Source organism: Triticum aestivum, chromosome 3D, assembly GCF_018294505.1.
Source record: "Triticum aestivum cultivar Chinese Spring chromosome 3D, IWGSC CS RefSeq v2.1, whole genome shotgun sequence".
NCBI classification, from domain to species: domain Eukaryota; kingdom Viridiplantae; phylum Streptophyta; class Magnoliopsida; order Poales; family Poaceae; genus Triticum; species Triticum aestivum.
Window position 1 is genome coordinate 450,602,100 of NC_057802.1, and position 26,442 is coordinate 450,628,541.

Genomic DNA, 26,442 nt, shown 5'->3' on the forward strand with positions numbered 1-26,442 from the left:
CTAGCTACTCGACTCGAGCATCGGGATCACTGGCCATCACTCATTCGACTTGAACACTAAAACTAAACTATTAGACTTAGGGGAAGACTGTACTACCAGTGTTCTCATCATGTCCGGCCTGATCAACCAACATATTATAAGCTCGCTTTGAACCAGCTCGGGGTGCAACTAAACTGAAGATAGGCACACATGAACATGAACAATATTATACTGGTGATCGTCGCTTCAATTTGCAGAAGGATCTTTCCAGAAAAGAAAATCGCAAGAGGATCAATCAATCAACCAACCAACCAACCAACCAAACGTACGCGGCCGGTCCAGGGATTACACGGCCGCTTTGAATCCTTTTGTTTAGGGCCCAACGGCGGGCTGGCACTGCCGGTACATGCACTGAACCTGAACCCGAATCCAGAGCCGCTGAGCGAGCAGGCAGGCACCACGCACGTGCCGTGCCAAGTGTCAACCACCATCGAATCTAGGGACACTTGCAGTTTTCTTGCGTCTCTCTGCGCGTGTGTGCGTGTATAGGGTTCCGTTTTCCCAGGAGTTGATTAGGACCACGATCGACTAGACTGGTCACGTTACCCAATCACTCGTGAGAGTGAGCTCGAGTCGCCCATGTGACGGCGTACGTACGTACCACATGCGTAGGGCAACGCGTTCCCGTAACCACTACACGTCGCCTTCGATCTCACTCGGACTCTGAGCGTATGCGTATCTCTACTAGCTTCGATCTCTCACACAGATTACAATTATCTCACCTGACACGTATAGATTATCCTTATCGCTTATCAGTTGTCTCTTGGCTCTTGACTCTCTCTTGGATCGGCTGCAAAGGGAAAAAGAGGAAGGGCTGGGCTCCGGGAGTGGACTTCAAAAGTTGTCGCGTCGCTGAGCTCAGCTTCACTTCGGCCGCTTCCATGCCAGCTTCCCCGCTGCTTCCCTTGTCCTAGGTTTCCTATAAATTGCCCACGATATGGCAAAGACCCGCCGAATTCATTCGCACTCACAAGCTCGACAACGAGAAGCCAAAAAAAGTTGGCGCACCACGTACTGTCCAGTTCTAGTGCAAAGTTCGAGCTAGCAGAGAAGACAGAGACTCGCCATGGCGCTGGCCACCCCGACGGCCGTGGTGCTGGAGCTGATGACCATGGGGCAGCAGTCCGCGGCGCACCTCCGGGACCTGCTCCGGGCGGCGTCCCCGCCTGTGCAAGCGGAGCACCAGGCTCTCGCCGCCGAGATCCTCCGCTGCTGCGACCGGGTGATCGCCGCGGTGAGCGCGGGCGCCGCCGATAAAAAGAGGAAGGCAGCGGACCCTGGCGCCACATCCTGCCATCCGCCCATGGCCGCCATGCCGTCCAAAAGAAGGTGCGAAAGTTTGATCGCTACTCGCACCGGGACGGAAGGAAGAATTCTGAATTCCTCCGCCCTTGCACGAGCGCTTGACTGACAGGTTTGCCGTCGAATTCGCAGGGTGCGTGGCGCGGAGGCGCACAGAGAGGTCCATGCCGACACGACGGCGGACGGGTTCGTGTGGAGGAAGTACGGGCAGAAGGACATCAACGGAAGCAACCACCCTAGGTACGGACAAGAAATGCCCCTGATGGTCCGGACAAACGGCAAGCCTGTCGATCAGACAGAGCAGAGCCTGACGCTATTTTGTTGCATGCAGGCTCTACTACCGCTGCGCGCTCAGCGGCGAGGGCTGCCGCGCGACCCGGCGGGTGCAGCGGTCGCAGGAGGAGCCCGCGGCGTTCGTGATCGCCTACTACGGCGAGCACACCTGCGGAGCCGCCTTGTGTCAGCAAAGGGCGGAGCCACTGCCTCCTACTGTCGTCGACTCCGGCTCAAACGCTTGGGGAGTCTTCGGTGCCGTCGACCGGAACAGGGGCTCGCCTCTGCTGCCGTCGCTCGGAGCCGAGCAAGGCGCCGTGCGCCGTCACGTCGAGGCGCCCGGTGACACGTCGCGGCGATGGTCGTCGCCGTCGTCCTCCTCATCCTACTCCTCCGAGGTGGAACTTGGTGCTTCTCCTGTCGAGGGGTTCCTCGATGGCAACTTCGACTGGGAGTGGGAGACCGTCGTCAACTCGCTCAGCTTCCGCGATCTGCTTCACTAGAGCACAGTAGATTGCACGACCTGTGCACTGTTTAGTGGACAGATCTGGAGCACATCGGCTGTCGCAGTGTGACTAATGAGTAGTGATGATGTACGGGGGTGGGTGAGAGGTTCCAGCTGCAAGAGCTTGTGATGTAGAGTTGGCTAATCAAATTGGTTGCAATACTAAGCATTTGTTCAGCAAAAGTAGTAGTTAATCAAATGGTTAAACAAATTGACAAACTCGGCAATAAGTAAATACTAACTCCGTCCTGTTTTATTGGTCCCCTAAGTATTTTGTGCCAAAATTTGACCATGGATTTAGTTGATAAAATGTTAATGCATGTCACAAAAAAAATGGTATCATTAAAAACTATATTCGAATACGAATCCAATGATATGATTTTTTACGACATGCATTAACATTTTGTCAGTTAAACTTAAATCTATGGTCAAATTTAACACAAAATACGAATAGAACTAATAAACCAGAACGGAGGTATAGTACAGTACAATACAATCTAGCAAACATTAAGCAACACAAGATAGCACGTGGCTGTCACTGCCAAAAATTGTTACCCTCAGGCCAAACAGCAACATACTGAGCGAGACAAACCGATTTTCGGATTTCACTGGATATTCAATGTGTTACAACTACGTTGCATAAATAAACAACATAAATGATGAACGGATTGATACATACTAGAGACCTTCAAGGGCCATTCCTTATTCTGCTTCTGGGACAGCATCTATATTACACGAGGAAAGGAACAAAGGTGAGGGGCGAGTGTGCGAGGCAAGTCTTGTGAGTCCAGGTATCACTGTATAGAGCCACTTCAGAGTTCAGACACCACAAAGTGTGCCTGAGTTGAAGGCTGATGAAAGAAGGAAACCTTAAGGCAAAGGGTCACCATCATTCTTCAGAACCCAAGTTTCCACGGTCATATGATTCATCCAAGTGTGTTGTATAACCTAGAGAAGTGTTGTGCCGTGAGATATAGAGCAATTTAGTTCAATCATTTAAGGCACATATGGTTTAGCTAGTTCAGTATCCAAGTGCATATACTTTACAAGGTACGCTGGTTTATACAAAAGCATCTTTAGGTGAAAGAAGTGAGGTGTTACCATTAGTTATCTGAACTGCTCTCGGTGCGACCATTGTGGCCACCAGTCACAATGCGATGAATGTAAAAGGTCGCCACCATTCCACTGCAGCACAAATAAAATATATATAAATATTGTCTATGTTTTTCGTGGTCGAATTCAAAATAGCCCTAGTGGCCTTTGCAAAGAGCATAAAGTGCTCTCTAAATGAAGTACACAAATAGCCAACTTAATTGCTGAAAGAAAATCTCAAAAAAAAAATCAGTCCTCCTGCAAGTTCACAAAATGCTGATTTTTTTTTGACATAGGTGTCAAACTTCAAACTTCTATGTTTTAATATATTTAGATTGGGCAATCATATGTGCTGATTTGTCTAGAAAGTACTTCCATAGTTTCATAGCGTTATTAGATTTAATAAATACTCCCTCCGTTCCTAAATATAAGTCTTTTTAGAGATTCTAATATGGACTACATACGGAGCAAAACGGAGGGAGTAGAACAGAACAGAAATTATGGGTCATTGGGTTTTGGAGAGCACGTAAATGTCCAAAACGCCAAAATTGGGGAACTAGAGGAGCTCGTCCAATCCGCAGGGTGTCACATTTCTACCTAACAACGTACAGTTAAGGAATGGAACTTCACCTCTTAACAATCTTCTATGTTTTAATATATTTAGATTGGGCAATCATATGTGCTGATTTGTCTAGAAAGTACTTCCATAGTTTCATAGCATAATTAGATTTAATAAATACTCCCTCCGTTCCTAAATATAAGTCTTTTTAGAGATTTGAATATGGACTACATACGGATGAATATAGAAGTAGTTTAGAGTGTAGATTCACTCATTTTGCTCCATATGTAGTCCATATTAGAATCTCTAAAAAGACTTATATTTAGGAACGGAGGGAGTAGAACAGAACAGAAATTATGGGTCATTGGGTTTTGGAGACCACGTAAATGTCCAAAACGTCAAAATTGGGGAACTAGAGGAGCTCGCCCACCCTCGTCCGATCCGCAGGGTGTCACTTTCTACCTAACAACGTACAGTTAAGGAAAGGAACTTCACCTCTTAACACGTTTTTTAGGGGGGAACTAGAGGAAGTAGTAGAGCTACCAGACATCTTAAGACTTTTAGTCGACGGGGGGCTAGTACATGTCCAACTAGTATTATTTGACAGCAATTTGTGTCTAATGCTTGACATCAACTATGTGATAGATACTTCCACTAGTTCCATCCTTCTGTTTAAAGGAAACATTCATCACATTTGGGTTGATAATGGTGCAAGTCTTGCACTATAAGATACATCCAAAGCGTAGTAGGGAAACTCAAGGGCGAAAAAAGATGAAAATGATGTATTTAGCGGTTTAGCCTTTAGTAATCATCAGCTTCTTGACCACACCTTAAAAATATAACGCTGTAAAACTACTGAAAGGTGATACCGACAGAAGAAGGAAAAAAAGAGGATTTCTAACAGATCAATGAGAAGTGTCACCCTGTCAGGGGATTGCAGCAAAGGCAGTCAATATGGTTTTGCAAAGAGCTATGTGGTACAGTGGCAGTACAGTAAAAGTGAGAGGTGGTCTACTGCAGAGCACAGGTTGCCAGAAAGGTTTAATGCAAAATTGCAAATAGGTGAGAAAATCGTAATATCCACCAAGGAAAAACTGTATACTGTGTAGAGCCCTTGTAGCCACAGGAACAAGCCATTTTATGCAGTCTTGCAGGTATAAACGCACAACATAAACATGCAAGCAAGCAACGTAGTTCATGACAATAACTGTTTATATATCACTATATGTTTCTCTGATTCTAGACTGAAAGTATTCCTAGCAAGTACAAGGATTAAACGTGTACTGACCTGAGAAGGACTGCGAAAACATTTGGAAACCACCCATACTGCACACACACAAAATTCAATTAAATCCTGGCATTGCTTGGGGGGTGGAAGCTATCACAGTAGTAATACAATTTGAGCCAAATTAGAAACCTACCCGGAAGAAAACTGACAAGTCCTTGAAGAAGATAACGCTTGCAATAGCTGCATGCCACAAGTCAAGTATGTTGGGATTTTGCAAGTTATTAAAAGAATAACAAACCAATAACTTATCAGAGCTCAACTGATAACTTCATCTTGAGACTATTACTCAATGTGCAACTATAAATTGAGCCTCACTAGTGTTACACGGTCAATACAAGTCAATATAAATAATCAGATCTATGAATCATACAAGAAGTGCATTGCATTATCAATCTGAATAGTTGAAACCTTGGAGGCTCAACTTGAGTCTAAATTCCATCAGTAATATATGTCCAATATTTGTATGCATTATGGAACTCAACTTGAGTCTAAACTCGATGTGTGCTATGTGTGTAAACTCCCAAACAATCTCAAAATAGAAGTGGATATAGCCGGAGCACCCATAGTCATGTAAAAAAGAGAGATCAAGATCAAACAGAATCACATCCTCAAGATTAAAAAAAATAATCTGCATGCAAGACACTAGTCACTGTACAGTGTACACCACCTACTCTATGTGTTTACAACATTGTTTGACAACTTCAGAAGAAAAAAAAGTTACATGTGGATTTCTTAGAGTTTACGCTTAGTTATGTTTCATTTGGTATTTGCCTTTCAAATATATTTACATATCATTACAGAACTGAACATCAGCTCCAGTAGACAGCAAAAACAATTTTATTATAGTAAAAATGGAAAATGTCAAAATAAGTAGTGCGATCTTCTTTTTGGCATGGACCAATTATAAAAGTTAACTGTTGACGCACAAGCATCAATGATCAAGTTTGCAGAAATAACAAAAGCAATTCTTAAAATCCATTCCAAAGAAAATACAGAAATCCAGATAGTATATTTAGGGCCTGTTTGATTCACAGTATTCGCAAAATGCAGGAATAGAAAAAACGCAGGAATAGAGTACCATGCCCTCTTGTATCCTACAGGATTAGCAGACTACAGGAATTTGGATGGAAGAGTGTTTGATAGCACAGAAAAAACAAAGAAATTCTACCAAGAGGTTTGAGTGAAGGGAAAATTTCCTCCAAAATGTAGTACAAATGAATGAATCAAATGACCACCGTAGGAAAAAAAAACTAAGGATCCAAATCCTTAAAAAATCCTATGGATTTCCTTTGGATCAAAGGAGTTATAGTTGCAACAATATCATGCTGGAATACTGGATTCCTGTTTGATTTACTTTGAACTAATCTGATTGGATTTTATTGGAAGCTATCGAATTTAGATAGAGGACATGAGAAGCCTGATGAAAATATTCTTCTATTCGCATGGAGTCCAAAGCTATTTTGCAATACCCATACAATTCATAGCTGGAAACAGTCACCTATTTTCTCTCAGCAGAATTGTGATGGTGTCTGATGGTATGCATAACAAAAACTGATACATAGCACCTCACTCAACAAATTTAAATAAGCACAAAAACATAAAACTCCTAGATAGACAAAACAAACAGATCAGTTGAAGAGCAATCTTCTGAACTCAATACATCACAAACAAATGTACTCCTATTTTACTTCTCTTTTCTTTCATTCTGTTTTTCTTAACTTTGCCAACATTAAAAACATGTCATATAAGTATACAGATAATATATACTGGCAGAAGTAGCTATGCCAATGCCACTTCAATCATGAAATAGGGGGAAATAACATCAAGCAAGGAAAATAATGTGAGAAGAAATGAACTAACCAGCTTGCCCTTTCAGCAGAAGACGAGGCTGACGACCGCCTGCTCTTTGCGATCTCAAACTTGAGATACCCAGAGCCAACAGTGCAAACCCAAGGACAAAACCAAAGCGAATTGCAGATGTACTTCCAGTTAGCATGAAGTTAAGGAAACCTCCTACAGTAAGAAAGGTACCTACAAGAAGTAATACAGTTCCATTAATACTATTCAATTGCAGCCCTAACATAGCAAGGCAGCACCAAACTGCCTATATAACTGATGATCTAACAAAGCCATTTCCTGAATGAGCCACATGTTCGTCAACTTGCAGCATGAGTATTACTTAGATAACTGGAAATGCTACCAACATAATGCCTTTACATACCAAATGAAATGCCGACATGATAATCCTTATAATCTGATGGCCCATTGAGGTTGCCAACTGCATTGATTGTCTCGGTGATATCCTTGATAGAATCTGGGGAGTTCTTAGCTGCCAGCTGTAGATATTCCTGCCCCTCCTCACCAACCTCTGCAGCGATGATGGTCAGGTCCTTTTGTGCTTTATCTGCCTGGATCCTTAGCTTCTCCGAGGCCTCTAACAGCACCTCCCTCGCCCTCTTGGAGTAGACATCGTATGCCTGCGTTGTCAGGGCCTGCATTCGGATGGCCTCGGCCTTGAACTGCTTGAGCATTTCCCTCCACACTTCCTGGGCCTCCTCGGGCTCTATTTCAATCTTTTCCGTTTCCTTTTCCTTGTCATCACCCAATTCTGAACTCATCTGAATTCAGCAGACAAAATAACTCGTGAACTTAGCATAATTTGGCATCACAGTTCAGCCAAGGAATATGGTATTTAGCACACAGAAATATTGTCAAAAGACCTACACCGCTGCAAATATCTCCCATTCGGCACACGAAAAGAATATACTCGCACATTATCCTCAATGCACTCAACGAAGCGACAATTGTAAAAGCACGCAACGATTATTTCAGCCCGTGCGTCGCGCGAGTAAAATAAAATAAATAGAAATGCGGGTGAGGTGACCAACTACAACCTAGCAGATCAGATAGGCAGGGGCGGAAGGAACACGCCTCGGAAGTCAAAACAGGGCGTCACCACTGGAAACAGAAAACCAGGGCAAGGATCTCGGAGAGGGCGGGCACTCACCGGCTCCTCCCCCGCGAGGGCGGCGACGAAGCGACGAGAACGGGGGGCGGCGAGGCGAGCGCCGCCCGAGAGCGCCCGGAGCGGGGCGTCCAGTCGGGCACGGCGGTCGGGGGAGGAGCGCGCGAGGCGCAGGAATGGAGAGGAAGCGAGGGGGCGGAAGGCCGCGCGGGCGGCCGGGCTGGGCCCCGCGAGCGGGGAGGAGGCGGCGGCGTGGAGGAGAGAGGCCGCCATGGGAGACGGGCGAGGGGCTCCGCGGCTGCGGTCCTCGGGAGGTGGGGAGGGTGGCGAGGGGTAGACGAGACGGCGGAGGCGGACGGCACGAAGGAAATGGGAGCGGAGGATGGACTGGAGGAGTTTGGTGGGGTTTCTTCGGGGCTTTTGTTTAGGAGAATCGGTGGGGGACGGGAGCTCGCGTGCTGTTGTGCTTGGTTCCGTTGCGTTTGCGTGGTGCTTGACCGCTGCGGGGATTTTGCTAGAGATTCGTTTCTTTTTCCTTTTCGGCTTTCGTAAGCAGGCAGCGGGGTGCTGAAGTGAGACTGAGATCCGAGGAGACATGTCGTCCATCCTTTTTTTGCGGGGGGACATGTCGTCCATCCAATGTTCAACTAGGGTGATTGTAAATCTCACACATGGTATTGGTACATGGATCTGTGCCCAAATTTGTGTCGAATGCGAGAGCGGGTAGAGTTATCGAAGAGCTGTGTGTTTGCATCGAACGCGTTTAATCTGGAGTGTAAAGTTATCGATAGGTAACCAAACTGTAATTGACGAAACATGTACGCAGTGATACGGATCACGAGGTCGGAAGGTCTAACCGCATGTGGTAGAGATGGCCAAAACCATCCGTGGTAGGTGATCGAAAATGTCGTCAGAGTCTCGGTGGGTTCCGTCGTCAGTTATATCATGTCATTTTAATACATAGGGGGGAGCACCCGAGCAAGGGCTCCCGGAGGATGTATGAGCTATTGAGCAGATGGCGTCGACCTACCCTTGGCCTCGCCTTATAAAAGGGACAAGAGCTATGGTTTTGCAAGGGCCCTAGCCGACCTCGCCACGGGAGCTTCGTGGCTTGCACGCCAAGATCATGTTTCGTCCTGAAGCCGGGCCCTGGATTGATCGCTGGGCTAGGGCTACCGCCAGACCTCCTAAGCCCCGAGGCCAACCCAATGTTAGGCTTCCCGAGCCACCCCTGATATACTGTACCGTCAACTAGCTGAACGCCGGTCTCAGATTTCTAACAAGTGGAATTTCAGATGGATTTCAAGAAAGGCCCATGTACAAGATGCTCTAGAGAAGCAAAAAAAGGACGACACAACATGAGCTTCGATCTATTGTGTGTGGCACTTAAGTTGTCGGCGAATGTGAGCGATAGAAGTCATGCACTTCTGTATAGTCTTTGAGAAGCAACCGAAAAACAGTGGCAATTTGACCAATATTAGGTGTGTATGGGAGGAGAGTACCATCATACTGCAAGATCACATGCAGCATATGAGGCGTGCAGCCACATAGAGCAGACCAATGCACAATCAAATGTGTGTTGTGGTACCGTTACCCTGGGCAGGGGTTACTTTGCCCTGAGGGCATGTTTGGTTGCCTGCATGAGGCTCGGCCTGGCTCGCGAGGGACGACAACGGGCCGATTGGTTGCCTGCTTTTACTGTTCGGCCCACATGGCACGAACCTTAAAGCACTCCTGGGCCTGGCTCCCTGGGAACGCTCGAATCGGCAGTTTCTCCAGGGCCAGGCCCGAGCGGTGCACGTGGGCGGCAGCGGCTGCACGCGCGCGGCCACGCTCGAGAAGCTGCGTTGCTTCCCGAAGCATCGGCAGTTATTAGCCTCACCGCCCCTCATCGCTCCCTCTCCCCACTCTCCCAACTGTTACCGGCGGCGGCGGATCGGAGGAGAGCAAGAAGACCACTGGACTCCATCACCGGCGAGCGGATCATCACTTGGCCCGCGCAATGGCGGTAAGCACTTCTCTCTGTTCGTCATGCACTACTTTTTCCCGTTCGATCCGGCGATAGATTCGATCCACGGCGGAGAGGGGAATGGGGAATAGAGGTAGATAAGCATGTAGAGGTAGTTCATACTAGTTCATACGAGTTCATACGAGTTCATACTACTTCGTACTAGTTCATGCAAGATCGGAATAGAGGTAGATGCGGATGCAGAAGGGGGATTGTGGGTACACAACGGACACCGGCTAACCGCGGCGGCCGTCACGGGCGTGCGGAGCGGCGGGTCGAGTGGCTGGCCTTCATCTTCTTGTTCATCGCCGTGCGGGGCGGCGGGCCGTCGTCATCATCCTCGGCGGAGTCGAGGTCGCTCTGCCAGGTACGACGGCCTGGCTCCGGCGCCCTCGCTGGCATCTACACCGGTTCTTCCTCCTCCGTAGGCTCCCCACCGATGACCGCCGGCGACACGATTGCCGTCTCCCAGTACACTGCGGCACGGCGGTCATTAGGAGCCCAGTAGTTCTTGTACTTGCACCACTTCTTCCTCTATTTAGCGTCATCGGGGACGGCCTGATTCATGGCCCAGCGAATGATGTTGACTGCCATCGCGCCCTTCGCTGGGTCAGGAATCAGCATCTTCAGCTCTGGTGCAGTGGCCCTCATGAGCACTGCATCAGGTTCCTTCTGCATGTCAGGCATGGAGCCGAAGTTCGAGCACACCTCCATGGTGTTCTCGAACTTGGTGCGGTCACCAGCCGACCACCCGAGGAAGAAGGCCCTCCAGCCAATACCCCAAGGGAAGGGGTTGGCGTTGGAGCTGGAGCTAGAGCTCATGGCGATGGAGAGGAGGAAGGTTGACAGTGAGAGAAGAGAGGGGGTGGGTAAGTAGTGGTGGGCAAGGTGAGTAAATATAGGGGCGATGAAGAGGAGGAGAAGAGTGACAGTCATGCCGTTTTAACTACATGCTCTTCAATAAGCCATGAACTCTGTGTTGTGCCTGACTCCATGAATTGTGTGCAGATCGAGGAGAGCAATGAGATGGGCATGGAGGTGCTCCCGGCCGTTGACAACAAGGGCAAGCAGCCCCTTCATCCAATGCCCGACGAGGTTGTGCTGCCGCCCACCACCGAGGAAGAACCGAAGACGCCTGAGGCTGGCGACGACGAGCGCATGGAGGAGCCCCCCCCCCAAACAACAAGCGCCGCAACTACGGCCACTACCATGAGGAGGATGGCCCAACTCACTTCTGCAAGGTCATCCTTGCACCGAAGCTTGAGTGCATCCCCATGCCCCTGGACTTCACCAAGCACTTCGTCGCGGTGCCGACGGAGTTCAAGCTCAGGAACAACACCGGCTGCTCCTGGAAGGTGACAGTGAAGCTGATGAACGGCAGGGTGACCCTGGATCAGGGGTGGGCCACCTACGCAGTCGTTCATCAGATCAAGATCGGCTACATGGTGACGTTCAAGCTCCTCACTCCCGACACCCTCAAGGTCATCATCTTCGATGGCGATGCATTGAGGTCGTCAACAAGTGCGGGAAGCACGACGAAGCCTTCGCCGCCAAGGACTAGGGCCGGGGCACCTTCTTCCTAAGTACTATCGAGTCTGCTTTGAACTGTTTATGTTTATGGTTTATGCGTTGAACTGTTATGAAGTGTGGTACTGCTTATCTGAAATATGCTGTTAAGTAGTTGATGCTCTGCTTATAATGTGTGCTACATGGTTGTGCCGAAGTGTGCTGGTAACCTCACGAACTAGCCAAAGAGGTTACCACACACCAGACGTTGCATACAACCAAACACCATGCCTTGGGTTTGTCCACTAACATGCATGCAACCAAACACCAGGCAGTGTTGTTCAGCTCATGCGGGCAAGAGAGCATGCAGACAACCAAACAATTTGCAGATGGTGCATTTGAGGCTGCATTTGCATAGCCAGGCTGAGTTGAGAAAGCTATGCAATGCAGCTACTATTACTACTGCAACCAAACACGCCGTGAGTTGTTGAAGGCACACAAGACGTTGATGAAGGCAGGCTGGTTGCTTGATGACACCAAAAGAAGACATACCAAAGCAATGCATAGTGCTGGTTGCTTGGACATGGCAAAAGATTGCAACTAAGCTACTTTGGAGAGACATTCAGCTTCTAGGCTAAACTTCCTATGACGGTTGCGGCCAAAACCTAGGAATCAAAGAATTGATGTATTCCCTTGTGCGAGAAGGGCAAGTTTTGATCAGATTCCAAACAATACTTTGCCACGGAGAGAGGCAAGATGCAGGTCAGGCAAAAGGAGCTCCACAAGGAAGAACTCTTGTGGCAAAAAAGAGGGGAGGAAGAACTCGATTCCCATGGCCTCATGCTAACTCTCCAGCGAAGCAAGGTATTGCTTGCTCTACAAAGATGTAACTGCTTCAGATCACTGGGTGGTCTCTAAACAGCTACAGGTAAATACTGTGGATATGCCATTGCACAGTTATAGAGCAATAATAGTTAACTGGAACCAAGGGCAAGAAAACTGAGCCACACCATTCTCAGCACACAGAACCGTGCACTTGGTTGATCACCTTTTGCGCAATAATATCATCAGGGCCATTTTTTTCCTTTTTGCGCATAGACAAAACAAAATTTGTTTTCAGATATTAAAAGTCAAGAACTGACAACTCTGTTAACATATGGTAACATTTAATATGTGCATTACGACAAAATGGTACATCTGCATGTGTCTTAGCACATCAATGTTTGAAATCAGCATGCTTAACGAGTTGCTCACTTAACATCGGCATTCGGAACTGAGGATCTACACAGACCGGCTGATGTAGTGAATGGTACCCCTCGGAACGTTGCAATTCCATTCTCGTCGGTACGGAGATGCTGGATACACATAATAAAGCAAAGTTATTTGTTAATTCATTCAATACATGCAGAATAAGTATGCAATAGCATTCATGAAGGCCTTTCTATATTTGATGGCAATATAAAGGGTAGGTTCTCCAACTAATGACAAAACTGGGTGCATTTACTCAAATCATGCTGAATGGCCAACCTTTGATCACCAAAAGGTAAAAAATAAGCGAGATAACATCAAAATTGGCCATCGATAAATGCTTACAGGTGTTATCTTGTCCAATTGTTTCTTCTTTGGGTTTAGAACATCTTCCGGCTTCCCATCAAACCTAGAAAATTTGAAAAATTGGTAAACATAAATATTTGCAACAGATGCAGATCAAATAGGAACTAAATAACTGCAAGGAGACAATTGGGCAAAATTTGACGTAAGTGTTAAAACTAAAACATTTTGTTTCGCAGGTGGCCACAAGCGCAGATATTCCTTAAAACTAAAAGACAACCCAACAGGTAGCATGACCCTTTGGTTCATCCAAATTGCACTTCCAAATATTGTTATTCGGACCAACATAGTAAAAGCTCTATAGAAGTGCACAAACACACCTTTATAAAATGGGACCCCTTATAAAATGTATAAATTCGTCATTTACAACATATGATTCTTACCCAGCAAAAGAAATGCGTTCTCCAAGCTTGGCACCTTCCGGAGGAATCAAAGGCTCCACGACTGTATGATCTTTATTTGAAGCACACAAGACCTGGTAATACGTTTAATTTAGAACATGTCGAAAACAAAATTTTATATAAACAGAACGACGTTTACAGTTTGGACTGAGGGTTGACAACATCAGAAGACAAAGACAAACACAATGGTAAGGGTTTCACATCATAAATTTATCATTGTTCCACTTCAGATACTGTAACTACATGGTAAGGGTTTTACATCATAAGTTCATTTTTCAAAATAGTTTATCATTCTCTTCCATGAGTTACAGTGATGATTTTAGAGTCTATCAGTATGAGGTCTAGTAATATGCACATGCCTAGTGAGTTAGCAGTGCACAGCAAGGCTTGCCTGGAGCTTGCATTTCACCACAGTAGTATTTTGGGGAAAGATGGCAAACAAACTACTTGCCAAAAATCAACAAGCTTTGTTTAGGGATAGAACAGAATTACAATAGGATGCAACAGAGCATACCAATCCAGCAGACATTACATCGCGCAGCTTCCCAGGCTTCACATTCGTGATCAAGACAACATGGCGATTCTTCAAAAGTAAGGGCAAATATTTATAACAGAACACAGAATCATGTATAAGAGAGAAAAATGAAGAAGAAGCATTCAAGTTCATTGCTGCTGTTGACTACTTACAACAAGTTCATCTGGGCTGAAGAACTTCGCAAGACCACTAACAACTTGACGCACATTGCCATCTCCCAAATCTATCTCCTCCACCAGAAGACTGCAAAGATAACCAGTTGGATTGTCAGAAAGAAGACTGACAGAAAAACAGAGGACCTTTTTACAGGTGTTGGGTGGAAATTTATTGTACCTGTCAGCTGATGGATGTTTCCATGCTTTGCGAATAACTCCGACCTGTATATTCAGGATACTAACACTGCACTCAGAATCCTTTTCTGCACTTTTCTGTGGAGCTTTCTCTGCAGCTGCCTCTGTTTTGCCGGCAGTCTTCTCTTGGACTTTCTTTTTATCCCCAGAAGGTTTGTTGTTTTTGGTAGAAGTAGGATTTGCCTTATCCCCAGGAACCTTATTCTGAAAAGAATCAACACAGCAAAGAAACTCACCAGCTAATAGAAAATGACATATTGTACAAGAAATAGGTTCTGACAATGGTGTACAAAGATGAAAATCAACACCACAACAAACAACAACAACATGAAAATCAACACCGCTATGCAAAAGTTGTACTCCCTCCGATCCTAAATAAGTGTCGCAGTTTTGAAAACTGTGACACTTATTAATGGATCAGAGGGAGTACATAGCTAAACATTTTAATACTTACAGTCTTTCATGTTCTCTGGTGTACTGCACAAGTGGCTACATGAATCAGAACGAAGGGTATGTTTAGTTTCGTGCCCAAATTTGCTCAGCCAAAAATTTGGCAGCCTATGATATTCTGGGTCTTGCTTGTTTAGTTGCCAAAATATTGGCTGCCCATGAAAACTAACCTGGCCTCCTTCCCTTCATAACTTGCCAAAACTTTGGTCAACAAAGGGTCAAGTAGTCTGATAGTATGACCGGTCTTTTGGCCAGCCAATGACTGGAAAAAATTTATAGGGCATGATATAGCAATAGCATCAACCAAACATATCCTATAGTTTACCATGCATTACTAAGGCCAGAAATGCGGTAAAATGGTAAAGTTCCAGCCAAATCTTCACAGCACGATGTACCACGAGTGCCTTCTACAAATAATAATAGTCCAGAAATATCAATAACTAATGTGGATCAGTACCTCCCCTGCAGCCTTTTTGGAGTCAGCAGCTACATCTGACTTATCCGCAACCTTCTGTCCTGAAACAGCTTTCTTGGAATTTGGATCACCATCTCCTTTATCAGCTTTCTTTGGGTGCTGTCAAGTAGAATTAAGAAATGGTATGGTTATTTTTATGATTTAAACATAATCGTTTTGATAAACATTTTGAGGATAGTCTGAAAGAAACAGTGTATCAGTGATTTATCAATTCTCTGAAGTGTTTTTGCACTTTAGTAGTACTAACAACAGTATAGTATCAGTTAGATTCTACAAATGTAAACAAGCACTTATTTAGCAGATCAAGCACGAAATTGATCTTGTAACATACTCCCTCCATCTCAAAATAAGTAACTCAACTTTGTACTATGTACAAAGTACAAAGTTGAGTCACTTATTTTGGGATGGAGGGAGTAGTAATTAGCAACAGCATGCTACAGGGATAATTTCCCATACAGTTTTATATGAAAGTAAATAAATTTAGAAGGAAAATATAAAATACTTTCAGATCACCAAAAAATTACTTACAGAAGGTGCAGGTGCAGGTGGGTTGAAGATAGATTTCGTCAAGTTTATCTTTTGCAGTGTCATACCAAAATCAACAACATTCTGCATCAAGCAGTAAATTCACATGAGATGATATAAATGCCTGACAATGTGGGCATAATATTAATAACAAACTGGTATTTATTTTTAGAAGAGACTCCCACAGTCCCACCAGCATAAAGCTATGGTTACAAATGACACTAAAATAACTGCCCAGCTACAAATTACAATGTAAACCATGAGTTGGTGTCGAAAGGTGTAAAAGCTAGTTTTACGGAAGTGTGCTGGGTAAGCTTCAAATATCAGATAAAATTGATAATTGAAAACATTGCTATTTCCAAAATCTGGTCCAGTAATTTCAAATATGAGATTAAAATGACATTTTTGAATAGGCATGGTGACTGATAAGAAATGAGACGGCAAACATTGGAGATGTATTTAGTTCTGTGTTGGCAAGAAACTCAAATCTATATGGATTTGATTCTTTGATTCTAGAAGAGATGGTGTATACAGCCCACAGGAACAAGTTAATACAAAAGATAGACGCAATTATCAAAACAAAAAATCAAAAGATCCATCTCAAACCTGAATGTAGTCCATCCACCGCAATATATTTGGATATTTCTGCAACTCACTGTCACTAAGATGACACTGAAAAAAGCAATGTACAATTAGAACTTGGGGAAGTAAATGTCTGAAAAGGCATATCTATTAAGTAGTAAGACAGTGATCAAAAAAGTACATCCCAAATGAAGATCTGATGGTGTTCACGTAAATGGGTAAAGTTACAACATACATACCATGAAAACATGCACGGTTGCAAACACAATAATGTCCGCCGCTGATGGTTTGAAACCAGCTAATAGTACCGACATCTGGGACAAATGTTGATTCAAATTACCAAGTAATGCATGCTGTTCTCCATCACTTAGAACAAAATTGCTGGAGAACTCAACCCACTTCTTGACCTACCAATGAAGAAAAGGAGATTGTGTAACAGTACATAAGCAGTAGTGAACAGAATTAATGTACATTGCACATACATGCAAAAACAGTTACCTCATCCTGCGGTGAGGTCACGATATGTGAGAATAGGCTCGCAATATCATTCTCCTTGATAAGTGTACTGGATATGCTATTCTGTAATATTCAGCAGATAAATCAGCAACTGTTTCTAGCAATAAAACTCCATGCAAATAAAGCTTGATAAGAGTGAGAAGGGCAAAATTTGTTCAAAAGTAGCAAATTACGAAAGATAACACGGTAGTACGGTACATAGTACGCATCAAAGTTTGCAGATTGTGCACTACACATGTTGGTCCAGGGACCAGGGGTACCCAAAATACAAGTCATCCCTAAGTTACTCAATTAGTGCCATATCAGACCATGGCCAGCCACCAGAAGAAAAAAAAATGAGGCAAATGTTTTGAACAAGAGAATACACTACTCCATAAAAATTAAGATATATAACAGAGACTATGCCGAGGAGCAAGGGCATATGCTGCATGTGGTGAAGGCATCTTTACATCTAAGTATCTAACATATTGAAGGACTAGTGTTTCAAGCTTCATCTTTGTAACAAAATAATTGAATACAGTATGTTCTAACCATGTGCCAGATGGTAGCCACAGAATATACATCTAACTAGGCTACTCAATTCCTTATCACATTCTTGGCAATCAAACAAGCACCTTTCAGCGATTAGTATAACAACCATGAGAACAAGAATGTTCAGTTCCAACCCGATTGATAACAATTACTCCAGAACCAGAGAGAAGTACGCAGGCATATTAACCAGGATATTTAGCACGAAAGATGTATGTTAGATGTCTATAGCTCTTGCATATTAACATATGTTTGACCAAATATAGTTCTACCTCTTTATCTTACACAAAACATACTAGTAACTTGACATTCCGAACTTATTTAGACGCCTCACTTATTTAACAAATTATGTATTTCGTACCGTATTATTTTTATCAGCAAAACAATCTCGATAGCAAAACGGACCCCTAACTGGAGAATCTTCATAATATAACAGGTACTATTCAGGCCCCTAACTGATCCAGCAATTTAACTGTCGGTAACTTAGGTATCTTCACTTTCCCTAACCAAATCATGTACAAAATGGCCATACCTAAATTCCACATCGCGGCATAACAACAACATGAGATTTAAGCCACGATACTATGCAAACTTAACTATCGGTGAACTAAACATGCCCAGAGCCCCACAAATCTGCACTAAAAAATCTCAGCACGCACCTGTCAGAATGAAAATCACGCCCACATGACTAGTAAACAGCAAACACGGAACACTATCGCTCCGAGCCTCCGAAGCAACAGAAATCAGAACCCAAAGGTTTTAAGAGTGGAAGGGTGGAGGGGCTTACCGGATCGAGGTTCAGGTGCTTGCAGAGCGCGTACGACATGGCCTGCTTGCTCTGCGTGAAGTCCGCCGCCGCCGCCATTAGCAGGTCGAGCTTTTTCCACGAGCAAAGAAGGGATAGGGGAAGTGGAGAAGAGGAATGGTTTAGGGTCTAGTCATTTTGGGCCGCTGGCCCCTTTTTCTATGAGTGGTGCTGTCTCCTTTGTTAATTTGGACTGTACTGAGGCTTTCTTTTTATGGGCTTGGGATATCCTCATGGGCTGATGGCCGATGGCCCACGCGCGCACCGTGCATGGGTCGGAGCAGGTCGATAGCAACAGCTGGACGCTAGTTTTTTTTAGGAACATGTAGAAGTGCATGCTCTAGCCAATGCAACCAAAAGACCGATCTGAGAGAGAGGGTCGGACATTATACTCCAACACTCCCCCTCACGTCTATGCTTCTTTGGAGCTATATGACATGGGCAGCGGAAGCGGGGGCAGGCCACAATTATTTATTGCGTTTACTGGGTTTTGAACCCTGAACCTGTTGGTTGTAAGTTTATGCACCTAACCAATTCATCCATCAGACCGATCTAATGGAAGAGACTAGGCAGCACATTATACGTCAACACCCCCCCTCACGTGTGGCTTCCTCAGGCCTAAACGTGGACCGAAAGTGGGCTGCAATTTAATTGCGCCAGCCGGATCTTGAACTCAAGACCTCTTGGCTCCGATACCATGTAGAAGTGCATGCTCTAGCCAATGCAACCAAAAGACCGATCTGAGAGAGAGGGTCGGACATTATACTCCAACAGAACAGCTGGACACTAGTTAATTGCACCATGGTACACAAACTTGTCTCCGATACTCACTTTAGTCCACATTCTCGTAGACCCGAAAAGCGGCTACATCAACTTGTTAATCGTACCCTAAAAAACTTGTTAATCGCGGTCAGTTTAGTACAAGAACAGCTTAGTGGATGGCAAGAGCCACCGCGTGGCAAGCTGGGTCAGCCGGTATTTTTCTAAAAAAACCCTTATGTTCTCGCATGTCACGTGGTGGTCTTCCATTGCTATATTTGCATATAGCCCCCACCCCTCGACGAGACGAAGATCACAATTCCCCTCTCCCGTGTCTCACTCTCTCTCAAACCCTAGGCCGACGATTTCTGGGTGACGGCGTTGTGTCGTCCGTCGGGCCAGCAACGACGGCTGCTCACGGCGGCTTGGGAGGCGTCGGCATCGAGCTGTCGCGGGCTAGCAACGGTGATGGTTGGCGGCAAAGAACCAGTGGTCGGGTCGGGTCAGCCCGCAATGGAGCGCACGACGATGGCGAGTGGAAGGTGGCCGCGATTGCGTATTGCGGCGACGTTGTGAAGGTAAAATTCCATTCTTGCTCAGTCACTAGCTAGTCAGTTGCATGTCTTGTCGTCTGGGTGGGATTTGAGCTTGTCATCTGCGCTGTAATTATTTTAGGAGGATGATGCGACGATGCAGAAGATGATTAATGTGATGCCTAGCTACAAATTTGATCCTGAATTCAATGGTTTGGAGATGAATTCAAAAAAGACTTGTGGTCACTGGAAAACACCTGCTCGGCATGTGTGCAGTGATATTCAGAACATTGGCAGAAGGTTTCTTGGTTGCCAATATGAGGTAATTGTAGTATTTGTAAATCTGAAATTTGTTGTTATTAACATAACACATGTACTCTGTGCTGATTGTAAGTTGGTAATATATATGCAGCAGGAGCCTTTCCTACTGTTTAACCCTTCAAAAAAAAAGCAATGTTAACATGATGAAATTTGAAATGACTACAGGACCACAAAGCATGTAGTTATGTGAAATGGTTGGACAAAGACTGGACTGAAAGGGCTATAGTAGTTATCACCGATCTTGCAAGTGAGAAGATGCAGCTACTGAAAAAGGAGAAAGATATGGAGAGCAAGATCCAGAAGTTAGAATTTGAGAAGAAGATGCCCAAGGAAGTGAACGAAATATGCCGAGGCAATAATAAAGTTGTTATTTTATATTTCCTTATTCATGATAAAGGTTTATTATTCATACTAGAATTGTATTGATCGAAACTTAAATACATGTGTGAATACATAAACAAATACCGTGTCCCTAATAAGCCTCTACTAGACTAGCTCGTTGATCAAAGATGGTTAAGGTTTACTAACAATGGACATGTGTTGTCATTTGATAACGGGATCACATCATTAGGAGAATGATGTGATGGACAAGACCCTTAGCATAATGATCGTTCAGTTTATTGCTATTGCTTTCTTCATGTCAAATACTTATTCCTTCGACTATGAGATTATGCAACTCCCGGATACCGGAGGAATACCTTGTGTGCTATCAAATGTCACAACGTAATTGGGTGATCATAAAGATGCTCTACAGGTATCTACGAAGGTTTTTGTTGAGTTGGCATAGATCGAGATTAGGATTTGTCACTCCGAGTATCGGAGAGGTATCTCTGGGCCCTCTCGGTAATACACATCATAAGCTTGCAAGCAAATGACTAAGCAGTTAGTCACGAGGTGATGTATTACGGAACGAGTAAAGAGACTTGCCGGTAACAAGATTGAACTAGGTATGAAGATACCGACGATCGAATCTCGCGCAAGTAACATGCCGATGGACAAAGGGAATTACGTATGTTGTCATAACGGTTCGACCGATAAAGATCTTCATAGGATATGTAGGAGCCAATATGGGCATCCAGGTTCCGCTATTGGTTATTGATCGAAGAGGTGTCTCGGTCATGTCTACATAGTTCTTGAACCCGTAGGGTCCGCACGCTTAACGTTCGTTGACGATATAGTATTATATGAGTTATATGATTTGGTGACCAAATGTTGTTCGGAGTCCCGGATGAGATCACGGACATGACAAGGAGTCTCGAAATGGTCAAGAGGTAAATATTGATATATATGACAATGGTATTCGGACACCGGAAGTGTTTCGGAGGGTACAGGGTACTTATCGGGTCACCGGAAAGGAGTTTCGGGCACCCCGGTCAAAGATATGGGCCTTATGGGCCAAGAGAGGGAACGCACCAGCCACAAGGGGCTGGTGCGCCCCCCATAGCAGGTCGGCCTAGGAGGAGAAAGAAAGAGGGGAAGGGAAAGGAAAGTGTGGAGTAGGGCTCCCCCTTCCTTCCCTCCCCCCCTCTTTCCTTCCCCCTCGGTTATATATGGCAGGGGGGCGCGGCTTGGGAGGGACTACAAGTAGGATTCCTCCTACTTGGGCACCTCCTATGGCTTCTCCTCCCTCCCTCCCACCTATATATGTGGGAGGGGGCGCCTAACAAACACGAGATCAACTGTTAGCCGTGTGCAGCACCCCCTCCACTGTTTACACCCTCGTCATATTTTCGTAGTGCTTAGGCGAAGCCCTGCGAAGATCACTTCACCATCACTGTCACCATGCCATCGTGCTGACGGAACTCATCTACTACCTCAATGTCTTGCTGGATCAAGAAGGCGAGGGACGTTACCGAGCTAAACGTGTGCAGAACGAGGAGGTGTCGTGCGTTCGGTACTTGATCGGTTAAAGCACGAAGAAGTTCGACTACATCAACCGTGTTGTGAAACGCTTCCTCTTACGGTCTATTAGGGTACGTAGACACACTCCCCCCTCGTTGCTATGCATCTCCATGGATAGATCATTGCGTGTGCGTAGAATTTTTTTTTGTTTTCCATGCAACGATTCCCAACAGTGGTATCAAAGCCAAGTCTATGCATAGATGATATGCACAAGTAGAACACAAAGGGTTGTGGGCGGTGATAGTCATACTGCTTACCACCAATGTCTTATTTTGATTCAGCGGTATTGTGGGATGAAGCGACCCGGACCAACCTTACATATCCACGCACATGAGGCCGGTTCACCGACTGACATGCAACTAGTTTTGCATAAAGGTGGCTGGCGGGTGTATGTTTCTCCTACTTTAGTTTAATCGAATTTGATTGCGGCCGGTCCTTGAAGAAGGTTAAAATAGCAAACTTGATAAATCACCGTTGTGGTTTTTGCCGTATGTAAGAACGGTTCTTGCTAGAAATCCGTAGCAGCCACGTAAAACTTGCAAACAACAAAGTAGAGGACGTCTAACTTGTTTTTGTAGGGTATGTTGTGATGTGATATGGTCAAGACATGATGTGATATACGTTATTGTATGAGATGATCATGTTTTGTAATTTATCAGCAACCGGCATGAGCCATATGGTTGTCTCTTTATTGTACGAAATGCAAACGCGATGTAATTGCTTTATTTTATCGCTATGCATTAGCAATAGTTGTAGAAGCAATAGTTGGCGAGACGACCACGACGCAATGTTGGAGATCAAGGTGTCGATCCGGTGACGATGGAGATCATGACGATGCTTTGGAGATGGAGATCAAAAGCACGAAATGATGATGGCCATATCATGTCACATATTTTGATTGCATGTGATGTTTATCTTTTATGCATCTTATTTTGCTTAGAACGGCGGTAGCTTTATAAGATGATCCCTTCACTTAATTTCAAGATAAAAGTGTTCTCCCTGAGTATGTGTCGTTGCTACAGTTCATCGTTTTGAGACACCACGTGATGATCGGGTGTGATAGACTCTATGTTCACATACAACAGGTGTAAAGACAGTTTTACACATGCAGAATACTTGGGTTAAACTTGACGAGCCTAGCATGTACAGACATGGTCTCGGAACACTTGAGACCGAAAGGTCAAACATGAGTCATATAGTAGATATGATCAACATAGAGATGTTCACCATTGATGACTACCCCATCTCACGTCATGATCGGACATGATTTAGATCATGTATCACTTAAATAACTTGAGGGGTGTTAACTTAAGTGGGAGTTCATTAGTAATTTGATTAATTGAACTTAAATTTATCATGAACTTAGTCTTATTAGTTTTTGCATATCTATGTTGTAGATCAATAGCTCCCAATATAGCTCCCCTATTTTTGATATGTTCCTAGAGAAAAATAAATTGAAAGATGATAGTAGCAATGATGCGGACTGGGTCCGTGATCTAAGGATTATCCTCATTGCTGCATAGAAGAATTATGTCCTTGATGCACCGCTTGGTGACAGACCTATTGCAGGAGCAGATGCAGACATTTATGAACGTTTGGCAAGCTCGATATGATGACTACTTAATAGTTTAGTGTGCCATGCTTTACGGCTTAGAACCGGGACTTCAAAAATGTTTTGAATGCCACGGAGCATATGAGATGTTCCAAGAGCTGAAATTGGTATTTCAAACTCATGCCCATGTCGAGAGGTATGAGACCTCTGACAAGTACTTTGCCTACAAGATGGAGGAGAATAGCTCAGCCAGTGAGCATGTGCTCAGAATGTCTGGGTACTACAATCGCTTGAATTAAGTGGGAGTTAATCTTCCAGATAAGATAGTGATTGACAGAGTTCTCTAGTCACTATCACCAAGCTATTAGAACTTTGTGATGAACTATAATATGCAAGGGATGACGAAAACGATTCCCGAGCTCTTCGCGATGTTGAAATCAAGAAAAACATCAAGTGTTGATGGTTAACAAAACCACTAGTTTTAAGAAAAAGGGCAAGGGAAAGAAAGGGAACTTCAAGAAGAATGGTAAGAAAGTTGCCACACCTGTGAAGAAGCCCAAAGCTGGACCTAAGCCTGAAACTGAGTGCCTCTGTTGCAAAGGGAATGTTCACTAGAAGCAGAACTACCCCCAAATACTTAGCGGATAAGAAGGATGGCAAAGTGAACAAAGGTATATTTGATATACATGTTATTGATGTGTACCTTACTAGTATTCGTAGTAGCCCCTGGGTATTTGATACTGGTTCAGTTGCTAAGATTAGTAACTCGAAACAGGAGTTGCAGAATAAACAGAGACTAGTTAAGGGTGAGGTGACGATGTGTGTTGGAAATGATTCCAAGGTTGATACGATCACCATCGCACATTCCCTCTACCTTCGGGATTAGTGTTGAACCTAAATAAATGTTATTTGGTGTTTGTGTTGAGCATGAATATGATTTGATCATGTTTATTGCAATACGGTTATTCATTTAAGTCAGAGAATAATTGTTGTTCTGTTTACATGAATAAAACCTTCTATGGTCATACACCCAATGTAAATGGTTTATTGAATCTCGATCGTAGTGATACACATATTCATAATATTGATGCCAAAAGATGCAAAGTTGGTAATGATAGTGCAACATACTTATGGCACTGCCGTTTAGATCATATTGGTGTAAAGCGCATGAAGAAACTCCATGCAGATGGACTTTTGGAATCACTTGATTATGAATCATTTGATATTTGTGAACCATGCCTCATGGGCAAGATGACTAAAACTCCGTTCTCCGGAACAATGGAGCGAGCAAATGACTTATTGGAAATAATACATACCGATGTATGCGGTCCGATGAGTGTTGAGGCACGCGCCGGGTATCGTTATTTTCTAACCTTCACAGATGATTTGAGTAGGTATGGGTATATCTACTTAATGAAACACAAATCTGAAATATTTGAAAAGTTCAAAGAATTTCAGAGTGAAGTGGAGAATCATCGTAACAAGAAAATAAAGTTTCTACGATCTGATTGTGGAGGCGAATATTTGAGTTACGAGTTTGGCCTTCATTTAAAACAATATGGAATTGTTTCACAACCCACGCCACCTGGAACACCACAGCGTAATGGTGTGTCTGAATGTTGTAACCGTACTTTATTAGATATGGTGCGTTCTATGATGTCTCTTACCGATTTACCACTATCGTTTTGGGGTTATGCATTAGAGACAGCAGCATTCACGTTAAATAGGACACTGTCTAAATCCGTTGAGACGACACCTTATGAACTGTGGTTTGGCGAGAAACCTAAGCTGCCATTTCTTAAAGTTTGGGGATGCGATGCTTATGTCAAAAGGCTTCAACCTGATAAGCTCGATCCTAAATCGGAGAAGTGTGTCTTCATAGGATACCTAAAGAAACTATTGGGTACACCTTCTACCACAGATCCAAAGGCAAGATCTTTGTTGCTAAGAATGGGTCCTTTCTAGAGAGGGAGTTTCTCTCGAAAGAAGTGAGTGGGGGGGGGGAGTAAAACTTGATGAGGTAATTGTACCTTCTCTCGAATTGGAGAGTAGCACATTAGAGAAATCCGTTCCCGTGATGTCTAAACCAACTAGAGAGGAAGCTAATGATGATTGTAACGGCATATTTCTCCCTAAGTGGTTTTGGTGATTGATGACAATGCATTTGCGGACTAATCGTGTGCATTGAGCATTTCAGATATCTCATGTCTAGGCACAAGACGATTCGGTGCCCCTCGGAGTCTATCGAAGACGGCTGTTCTCTACGTTTCTTTTCGGTGGATTGAGTCATAGGAAAGCCATACTATTAAGAGGGGGTCTGCTTCGGAATGGTTAGGGTGGAATCAACACGTACACATCTGTTCCTTTGGACCACCTTTCCTTCGCTTCGATGGAGCACCCTCCGTTTATCCATGTCTCTGCGATATGAGGGCTGCCAAATGCTAAAGCCTCTGTGGCGTGCGGTAGTACTGCTGAAGGGAGCGGTAGTACCGCTCCTGGTGAGCGGTAGTACTGCTGCCTCCAGCACTGAAGCTGATGTATGCGGAAGTAGGCGCAGATGCAATTTTTTACATCCGCCCTTATGCGGTAGTACCGCGACGGCTGTCCGGTACTACCGTGCCGGACTTTTGCACTGTACCAACCTCAGCGGAAGTTGTTACGGAAGTAATTTATTACTTTCGTGGATTTCCAGTGCCAGTTGATGCCTGCCTTACAGTAGTACCGTAGGGGCGCGCGGTAGTACCGCTCCGGCGGTTCCACTGCTCGTTGCCCTGTGCAACAGGCCCTCATCTAGTCACTACCGCGCAAGCGGTAGTACCGCACCCTGCAGCAGTACTACCGCAACCGTGTGCGGTAGTACCGTGGCCGTGTGTGGTAGTACCGTGCTGTGCGAGCTGAGAGAGGGGATAACGGTTGGATCTTTTTCCCCCACTATATAAAAGGGGTCTTCTTCCTCAAGAAGACCACCTCTTCCCTTCCCAAGCTCCATTGTTGCTCAAACTTCCATTTTCGCCCGATCTCTCTCCCTAGCCAATCAAACTTGTTGATTTTCTAGGGATT

At 44.6% G+C, this 26,442-nt stretch overlaps 3 protein-coding genes across 3 annotated transcripts; 1 reads left to right on the forward strand and 2 right to left on the reverse strand.

Moving 5' to 3' along the window:
- The first annotated feature begins 784 nt into the window (after positions 1-784).
- Positions 785-2,302, forward strand: LOC123079579 (probable WRKY transcription factor 38). Its single transcript, XM_044502370.1, has 3 exons — positions 785-1,368; positions 1,474-1,581; positions 1,673-2,302. The coding sequence occupies exons 1-3, from the start codon at positions 1,106-1,108 to the stop codon at positions 2,115-2,117; spliced, it is 816 nt and encodes a 271-aa protein (XP_044358305.1). The 5' UTR covers positions 785-1,105; the 3' UTR covers positions 2,118-2,302.
- Positions 2,303-2,697: 395 nt separating this feature from the next.
- Positions 2,698-8,479, reverse strand: LOC123079580 (protein FATTY ACID EXPORT 3, chloroplastic). Its single transcript, XM_044502371.1, has 7 exons — positions 8,066-8,479; positions 7,280-7,676; positions 6,919-7,089; positions 5,192-5,238; positions 5,059-5,096; positions 3,221-3,304; positions 2,698-3,067 (listed from the first exon to the last, which is right to left on the reverse strand). The coding sequence occupies exons 1-6, from the start codon at positions 8,294-8,296 to the stop codon at positions 3,223-3,225; spliced, it is 966 nt and encodes a 321-aa protein (XP_044358306.1). The 5' UTR covers positions 8,297-8,479; the 3' UTR covers positions 2,698-3,067; positions 3,221-3,222.
- A 4,107-nt stretch (positions 8,480-12,586) lies between these two features.
- Positions 12,587-18,489, reverse strand: LOC123079581 (methionine--tRNA ligase, cytoplasmic). Its single transcript, XM_044502373.1, has 12 exons — positions 18,298-18,489; positions 16,965-17,045; positions 16,706-16,873; positions 16,491-16,556; positions 15,888-15,968; positions 15,342-15,458; positions 14,418-14,638; positions 14,237-14,327; positions 14,064-14,132; positions 13,532-13,623; positions 13,131-13,194; positions 12,587-12,892 (listed from the first exon to the last, which is right to left on the reverse strand). Exons 1-12 carry the CDS (start codon positions 18,373-18,375, stop codon positions 12,788-12,790), a joined length of 1,233 nt encoding a protein of 410 aa, XP_044358308.1. The 5' UTR covers positions 18,376-18,489; the 3' UTR covers positions 12,587-12,787.
- Positions 18,490-26,442: the final 7,953 nt, after the last annotated feature.